Raw genomic sequence first — 8528 nt, 5'->3', positions numbered from 1 at the left:
TGTAGACCAGGCTGGTCTCGAACTCACAGAGATCTGCCTGCCTCTGCCTCCCGAGTGCTGGGATTAAAGGCGTGCGCCAACACCGCCCGGCTGGCTTGGTACCTTTTACCAGCAAGGCATTCTCATCTTGTTTCCTCTGCATCTGGGTGATGACTGCAGACTCAGCCTTTCTTCTTCCCAGAATTCTCCTGTTCTGGTTGTCCTGCCTATACTTCCTGCCTGGCTACTGGCCAGTCAGTGTTTTAGTAAACCAGTACAGTGACATGTCTTTACAGGGCACAGGACCATTGCCCCACAGCAGCGAGTCTTTCCTGTGTGAGGTTAGAAGACAGAACATGGGTTCAAGCCAATAAAATGGCCTTATTAGCTGGCTGGTGACTGCATTGGGTATTGGGGATCTCAGTGTATCTGCAAGCATTTCTCAAAGGGAGGTTTTAGGCACAAAAAACACACCCTGGGTTGACACACAGCCAAAAGCAGAACTATAAAACCAAAAAGCAAGGTTATAATACATGTGGAGACTTTCCCAGAACCGCAGACTTTGATGGATTGGGTTTTTGTTTTCATTGGTAGTGCTGTCTATGTGGTGAGTTTTATGGCCTGAATGGAGTCAGTTGTGTGAAGGTCTGGGGCCTGTTGCATGGGCACACTGTAAGCTGTTTTTATCCTTGCTACGCTCTTTACTGCCTTGTGACTGCTTGCTTTCGGGCTCTGTCCTTTTCTTTCATTACCTGCTTCTCCCCTGTCCTGCTGTTCATGCATTCACTAAATAACTGTCTTAAGTATCTCAAGTGCCGAGTTCTCCTGAGACAGCAATGCAAGGAATTAGATAGTGTGGCTCCTGGACTCAGGGAATTTTTATTTTTTTTTGAAACATAGTTTTTCGGTTGCCCTGCCTGGCTGTCCTGGAAGTTGCTCTGTAGACCAGGCTGGCCTCGAACTCAGAGATCCGCCTGCCTCTGCCTTCTAAGTGCTGAGATTTAAAGACATGCGCCACTATTGTCTGGTGGCCTCAAGTGAATTTTTTACTTCGAAGTCAGTCGGTGGGGTTGAATGCTGATACCGCCCCATAGTAGCTTTATCACTGCAGATAATACGTAACCTCATTGTTTTCTCATTTGTAAAGACAACTTGTGAGAAGAGATGAAGTCCACTGCGCAAGAGAGTCTCTGTATGCTTTAATAACATTCCTGGGTTGTGAGTGGTGGTACTAGGGAAGCAGATGAATTTGAGGGTTCAAGGCCAGCTTGGTCTACATAGTGGATTCTAGGTCAACCAGAGCTACATAGTGAGACCCTGCCTCAAAAAACAAACAAGGGGCTGGAGAGATGGCCCAGTGGTTAAGAGAGGACCTGGGTTTATTTCCCGGCACACATATGGTGTCTCACAACTGTTTGTAGCTCCAGTTCCACGGGATCCAACATCATCACCTAGCTATACATGCATGCAAAACACCAATGCTAATAAAACAGAAATAGATTAAAAACAAACAAAAGTTCCTTCCTTAGTTCAACTTTTTATTGTTTCTCTTGACTCATAGTTGATGAAGAAACTTTTTGAGTCTTTCACTGGTGAGATTTCTTACATCTGACCATGCGACTTTCGGCCCTGCTGGCCTTGGCATCCAAAGCTACCCTCCCTCCCCATTACCGCTATGGGATGAGCCGTCCAGGCTCCCTCTCAGACAAGAGGAAGAATCCTCCATGGAGCAGGCGGCGCCCAGTGGTGGTAGAGCCCATCTCTGATGAAGACTGGCACCTATTCTGTGGAGACATGGTGAGAACATGAAGACAGAGTGATGGGAAGGCTTGTGGGCAGCAATCTCCTGCCTCCGTCCTCTCATCATCTTACAGGTGGAAATCTTAGAAGGCAAGGATGCTGGGAAGCAGGGCAAAGTGGTCCAAGTCATTCGGCAGCGGAACTGGGTTGTCCTGGAGGGGTTGAACACGGTGAGTGAAAGGGTGATGAAGGCTGGGAAGTCTTCCCCATCTGTCTCTTTTCTTAAGAGCAGCATGGGGGACAGGAAACTGGCTGAGGGGCAGGCTGTACAAGCGGGCTTGGGCTGAATATGCTAAGTAGTAGTAGGTAAATCCCTTCACACACTTTGCTTTCTGATAATGCCTTCTCCCGGACAGCATTACCGTTATGTTGGCAGAACCATGGATCACCGAGGTACCATGATCCCTAGTGAAGCCCCCTTGCTTCACCACCAGGTCAAGCTAGTGGACCCTGTGGACAGGCAAGCACACAGGCCTCTGGTCAAGGGGTTTCTAACTCGAGTTATTTATCACATGGGAATGGTTTGTTGGATATGCTAGAACTCAGGGGAATCCATTTCTTTTTTTGGGCGAGGGGAGGGGTTCGAGACAGGGTTTCTCTGTGTAGCCCTGGCTGTCCTGGCTATAATGCTGGCCTGGAACTCAGAGATCTGCCTGCCTCTGCCTCCTGAGTGCTGGGATCAAAAGTGCACCACCACTGCCCAGTGGGTCTGTTTCTTGCACACAATTGTCAGTAACCACGACAGAAACAAAAGTGGTAACCCAAGTTACCATTGCCTTCAATTTTGGGTTGGAGGGTGGCACAAGGATGTGGCTCTAGACTCATTTTTTTCTCTTTACCAGGAAACCCACTGAGATCCAGTGGAGATTTACTGAGGCAGGAGAGCGGGTTCGAGTCTCTACAAGATCTGGGAGAATTATCCCCAAGCCTGAATTTCCTCGAGCAGACGGCATTGTCCCTGAAACATGGACTGGTAAGCTGGGGTGGGCAGGAAGAAGGCAGGGATGTGAGGTGTGAGAGGAAAAGCAAAGTTGGTAGGGCTAGGGATGTAGCGTGGTAGAGCGCTCCCCTAGCTGCATGCATGGCTTCCATCCCCACACTGCAAGAAATAAACAGTCGACAAATTATCCTTTCTTCTGACTCAACAGATGGCCCCAAGGACACATCAGTGGAAGACGCTCTAGAAAGAACGTATGTGCCCCGGCTAAAGACATTAGAAGAAGATGTGATGGAGGCTATGGGGATCCAGGAGACTCGAAGACACAAGAAGGTTTATTGGTACTGAGACTGAGCTGCTGCCTGCTGTGTCTTCACCTTGAGAGAGGAGGCCCCTCTTCTCCAGCACTAATAAAGAGCCATGAGTATAGCTGCTGCCCCGCCTCTCTTCCTTCCTCAAGTGTTTGCATTTTGTGGAGGCCACGCATAGTGCAGCTTTTCCTCTTGTTAGGACAGACCAAGTAGATGGCAGCCTTTCCAGGGGCAGGTTTGTAGGAAGAGGCCCCTGTCCTTTTCCCTATTTATAGAAACAGGAGTTTTTTTGTTTGTTTGAGACAGGGTTTCTCTGTAGCTTTCGGGCCTGTCCTGGAACTCACTCTATAATCCAGGCTGGCCTCGAACTCAGAGATCTGCCTGCCTCTGCCTCCCAGGTGCTGGGGTTAAAGGTGTGGCCACTACTGCACAGCAGGAGTTAAATCTGAAAAGTTTTAATAAATAAAAATGACACAGAACATTACATATTAAAGGAGAGAAAGGGTATAAATCTGAAGTTTTAGAGGGCCAGAATTCCAGCAGGATGCAGGCACTCTAAATGGGAAGATACACTGGCCATATTGTCACTTTGTGGTTTTGGTCTGTCAGTTGTCTTCAGTCTCAAGAACAGAGAAGGCCTGACCCAGGGGTGTCTTGGTGGCCACCAGAACCAGATTTCTGGGAGAGAGTTCAGGGCTGAAGATGGGTAACAGTTCAGCATAGAAGCCTAGGAGAAAGTTTTGGTTAGAAGGGAAACAAAAATTCACCCCAGACCCTTTCTGCCTGTTCAACAGCACAGCATCTTATTCCAAAGGGGAGACACCAGCTTGAGAGCAGTCCATGGACTTATCGTCCACCTCCCTGGTGCTGGACAGGGCTCAGGGTTAACAACTTGCTGCTCTTCCAGTATACTCAAGTTTGGTTCCTAATATCCACATTGGGTGGCTCACAACTGCTTGCAACTCCAAATACCAGGGAATTAAACACCCAAAAAAACATGTATAAACACACATCTTAAAACCCAAACCAGTCTAGTGGGAGACGCTGCTTAGGAACCCACAATTGATAACAAATGCCCCCCACATCAGGTGGTGTCCAGGCCCAACAAATTGGACAAGAACTCACCTTGCTCCTGGAGATAGAGCAGCCGGTCTAGCAGAATCAGCGTCTCCACTAGTGGGGCCAGCAGGAGGGCCAAGCTGAAGAAGGCCACCACACGATTCTCTTGGGCCTGCTGGGCCCAAAGGGCAGCCAGATCCAGTGGCAGCTGGGGGTCCAGACCTACTCGTTGTAACCCTTGTTGCACGTATCTGTGAGACCAGCCATAAGACAAGTTAGTTCTAGAAACTTCCACCTGCCACTTAACTGTTTTGTCTAGAAGCTGATTCCTCCTTTAATTTGCTTAGACATTTTGTTTTTAATTTTGTTTTTTCTAGACATGGCTATTCTATAGTTTTGACTGTCTGGGAACTCACTCTGAAGACCAGGCTGGCCTTGAATTTAAGAGGTTGGGCGCCTGCCTCTGCTTCCCAAGTGCTTGAATTAAAGGTATGAGCCACTATGCCTGTGTTTTTGAGACAAAGTAGCCTAGACTACATGGAAGCAGTCCTCAGCTCCAGAGCCAGAAAGCTGTCACACACGTGCCACTGCCCATTCTAATGTTCCTAGGCTGTGAGCTATCTGTTCAATAGCAAACAGTCCCAAAATTTATCTTCATTTAGTTTTATACAACTTAGCCGTACTTTTAGTAATTAGAGACTATTGGACTGATAGTTATCTTAGTGGCAGATGTACTTGCTAATCTAGCATGTACAAAGGCCTAGATTTGATGATTTCCAGAGTTAAAAAAAAAATGGAACTTGGGCAATGGGCAGTGGTGGTGCACACCTTTAATTCCAGCACTCCAGAGGTAGAGGCAGGCAGATCTCTGAGTTAATGGGGGGGGGGGGGATGTCTACAGAACTAGTTTCCAGGACAGCTAAGCCAGTTAGTTAGTTACACAGTGAAACCCTGGCTCAAAAAACAAACAAAAGAACTTGGGATAATCTTGAACTCCCGAGTCTCCTGCCATCTCCCCAAGCTAAGGTCGCAGATGTGTGTTCATCACCTTCAATTTATACGGTGCTGGGAACTGAACCTAGTCTCATGGACATAGAGAATAAAGTATTCTACCAACTGAGTTACATTCCTAGTCCTAGGAGGACAAATTCTTTCAGAGAAATTTGGAGCAGTGTCCCTGGTTAGTGAAGTTTATGCCATTTCTTTGGGCTCACACATTTTCTCTGGCTGTGTTAAAGAATATTCTGGTGGGAATATGTGGGGAGCCTCCCCAGACCTCACTCTTCAATCTTGAGTTCGTGGACCCTGGGGATTCCTTGTACGCCAGGTCTCCGAAGTTCAGGGCAGGCACGTCGGATGACTGTCTCCAGCGCTGCACGGAAGCAGTGTGCTTGCAGGCCAGGGCCTGCTTTCTGTAGCCTCTTTGCATAGTCCTCAAGAGCATGGCAGGCCCCCTCCCGGAGCCTGTAAGGTAGTTCATGGCCGGGCAGTCCAGCCACCCACTGACTCAGTGGGTAGCTGCCAGGCTCACTGAGTTTCATGTAGCAGCAGCCCACTGAGGCCAAGGCTACCACTTCAGAACAGCAGCAGAAGTGTCTCAGCAAGGAAACACTCAGATCCCCACAAGCATGGAGGCCCGTGAGTAGTAGGCGGGTACTACCCTGGCATGGTGTCTCCAAAGGCAGCAGAAGCTCGTCACACAGGGCTGTGGGGCTGACCCACTGAACCACGTGGTGGGGGGAGTGGCGGGAACCTCTTTGTACCACCTGTGGGGAGAGCAAAAACAAAGGCAGATGCAAAGTCGGGTGGCATCCTCGGAGTTATGAGTCAGAAGCCAGTGTGCTGGGATTACAGGTGTGTGCCCGGTTCACCTTTTCATTTCTATCATTTTTCTTTCAGGTGGGGCAGGGGGAGACACAAGGTCTTTGCAGCCTTTTCTGACCTAAAGCTCAGTATGCTGAACAAGCCAGCAAATCTGCATGGATCCTGCCCATGTTTCCCTAGTGCTGGGATTACAGGCATGTACCTGAGGATGGAACCCAGGGCCTAATGAACGCTTAGGCAACTGTCCTACCACTGAGCTGTATCCTAGCTCTATCATTTCATTTCTTTTTTAAAAAATATTTATTTATTTATTTATTTATTTATTTATTTATTTATTGTATATACAGTGTTCTGCATGAATTTATGCTTGTAGGCCAGAAGAGGGCACCAGATTTCATTATAGATGGTTATGAGTCAACATGTGGTTGAACTCAGGACCTTTAAGAAGAGCAGGCAGTGCTCTTAAACACTGAGCCATCTCTCCAGCCCAAGCCCTTTCATTTCTTGTTGATAACAAGTCTAATACCTGGGTGTGGGTTAGGGATATAGCTCAGTGGCTATGGGCTCCATCCCTAGTACAGCAAATAATAGTACCCATCTGACCACATCATAGTTTACTACGAGAACATACTGGTGTGGAAATCACTTATACAAACTAAAAATGCCTTTGAGATGTGGGGATGCTTTGGGGAAGGGGCAAAATGTAGCAGAAATAAATAGGAACCATTTCTAACCGAGAAACTTGGAAGTAGAAAATGAATTTTAATATGCAGTTCCAGCCCAGCACACTGCTCCTGTAGTGCAGGCTGCAAGAAGGGCAGCTTACTTTTGGGTGCCTCTTCTCCATTTTGTCTAGAGCCTGCAGGAGCTCCTGGTCGAGGCGCTGGGCTCTCTCTACCAGCCTCTGATTTCCTTCAAGGCTCTTCACCATTAGCCCCAGCCCAAGAGACATGAAACGGGAGAGATGGCCCTGGAGTCATGAGGGAAGACAGCATTGTTCAGTGCCCTCAAGACTGTCACCCTACCAGTGGTGTAGACAACTGGGTCCTGGGCTCCACTGAAGTCTCACTCTCCCACCCCCACTTCTCAGCACCTGCTTCCGTGGGCATTTGGCCTGCTAATCTGCCTTCCCCAGTGGCCTATTCTCATAACTCAAATAGATAATATGTTGAGAGTCTGGCTTACCTGGCCTGAGCCCACATCCACAACCTGGGTGCAGCCAGTGAGATCACTCAGCTTCTTCACCAACTGAAAGGAGACAAAAGTCTCTTCTTGGCATTGGCTCCCGACTCCTGACGTCATAAGGATGGTAGAGAAGCCAAGGTGACAGAGAAACACTGAGGTTGCCACAGAGATATCAGATGTCAAACCAGAGCTGAGGTGATGGTGTCTAGCCTATCTGCTTGCCCCTTAATCAATGATGCAGGAGCAAGAACCCTGTAGGCTGTGAAGCTGAAAACTGACCACAGTGAATAGAAATAGTCACCCCACACAGCTGCCGGTCAACTCCAGAAACACGCGGGAAAGTATCCCAGCACCAAGACAGGATGCTGGTATTTCTGCTAAGGAAGGGGCTTCTGCACTTGCTGGTTCCTACAGTATGGGCTACACACGGCTCTCAAACTGTCTCACCTCTCCCAGCCTCCGGATCTCATGCTGCTTTTTGGGCTTGACATGTTTCCGAAAAGGCGCTGCTAGTCGGGAGCTTTGGCTGGGGTTCTCCAGGAACTCTGAGGGGGTCTGAAAGCCAGGTGTCCGGGTAAAGGCGAGGGCACAGGCTGTGGACTTCAGGGCCAGCAGGGTCAGTGGCCACACGGACCTGTACCTGAGACAGTCCAGCCCAGGCTGCCAGTGAATAGCCCACAATCGCATGCTGAGTGTATAAGCCCAGGAAGATGCAACGAGACTGTCTACATAAGGTTCAGTACATGGCTCCGGGCTCATTCCCCAGCAAAGGGCTCCCCTGTTTGTACATACCTAATCTCCTCCCCTTCCCTGGGCATCCCTAGCAGCAGGGTGGCCAGCTGTGGTGGCTTTAGTCCATCCAGTGCTTCTTGCCATGAGCTGGGGAGTGTGCCCCACAGGCTGTCGGTGAAAAATTCCTGCAGAAGGAGCCAGACAGTCATTTTCTCAGCCCCATCTTAACTCTCTACCTCATCTCCTGCTTTCTTCTGGCAGTAGTGCCCAAGGCCACCAAATGCCACCAGCAGGTCTCTCCTGTTCATGTGTATCAGCTCAAGTCTGCTCCCAGCCTCCACCAGTGCCAAGGTGGCACAGACATGCTTTTTGAACACACTTCATTTTATTAATGTCCCCCTTCTCCAATTTCTTTTTCAAGGTTAGCCTGGTCTACATAGTGTTCCAGGATAGCCAAAATTCATCTAGAAAAATAAATTTTGAGGTTTTTTTTATTCACCAAAATCTATTCTAAACTCAGAGAGACAAGAGTCTTGTACGTGTAGAGTTTACTTTGCAAAATAAAATTCAGTAACAGAGGTTTAACTCAATGTTAAGAATGCTTGATGAGCCGGGCGGTGGTGGCGCACGTCTTTAATCCCAGCACTCGGGAGGCAGAGGCAGGCGGATCTCTGTGAGTTCGAGACCAGCCTGGTCTACAA

The 8528-nt window shown here is 48.7% G+C and overlaps 2 protein-coding genes across 3 annotated transcripts in view; one reads left to right on the top strand and one right to left on the bottom strand.

Moving 5' to 3' along the window:
- Mrpl24 (mitochondrial ribosomal protein L24) overlaps positions 1-3140 on the top strand; it is a 6334-nt gene extending 3194 nt beyond the window's left edge. For both annotated transcript variants that reach the window (XM_005356906.3, XM_005356907.3), the window contains 5 exons: positions 1541-1776; positions 1854-1949; positions 2136-2239; positions 2622-2752; positions 2928-3140. In XM_005356906.3, coding sequence (XP_005356963.1) covers positions 1594-1776; positions 1854-1949; positions 2136-2239; positions 2622-2752; positions 2928-3064 — 651 coding nt within the window. In that variant the 5' untranslated portion in view covers positions 1541-1593 and the 3' untranslated portion in view covers positions 3065-3140. The remainder of the gene's footprint in view (positions 1-1540; positions 1777-1853; positions 1950-2135; positions 2240-2621; positions 2753-2927) is intronic.
- Positions 3141-3218: 78 nt separating this feature from the next.
- Positions 3219-8528, bottom strand: part of Rrnad1 (ribosomal RNA adenine dimethylase domain containing 1) — a 7954-nt gene continuing 2644 nt past the window's right edge. The window contains exons 2-8 of the mRNA XM_005356905.3: positions 7888-8012; positions 7543-7735; positions 7096-7158; positions 6737-6880; positions 5368-5852; positions 4153-4337; positions 3219-3754 (exon numbers count right to left, since the gene is read on the bottom strand). Coding sequence (XP_005356962.1) covers positions 3633-3754; positions 4153-4337; positions 5368-5852; positions 6737-6880; positions 7096-7158; positions 7543-7735; positions 7888-8012 — 1317 coding nt within the window. The 3' untranslated portion in view covers positions 3219-3632. The remainder of the gene's footprint in view (positions 3755-4152; positions 4338-5367; positions 5853-6736; positions 6881-7095; positions 7159-7542; positions 7736-7887; positions 8013-8528) is intronic.

The sequence above is a fragment of the Microtus ochrogaster genome, chromosome 21 (assembly GCF_000317375.1).
Source record: "Microtus ochrogaster isolate Prairie Vole_2 chromosome 21, MicOch1.0, whole genome shotgun sequence".
Taxonomy (NCBI): domain Eukaryota; kingdom Metazoa; phylum Chordata; class Mammalia; order Rodentia; family Cricetidae; genus Microtus; species Microtus ochrogaster.
This window is presented reverse-complemented; position numbering and strand designations above follow the sequence as displayed.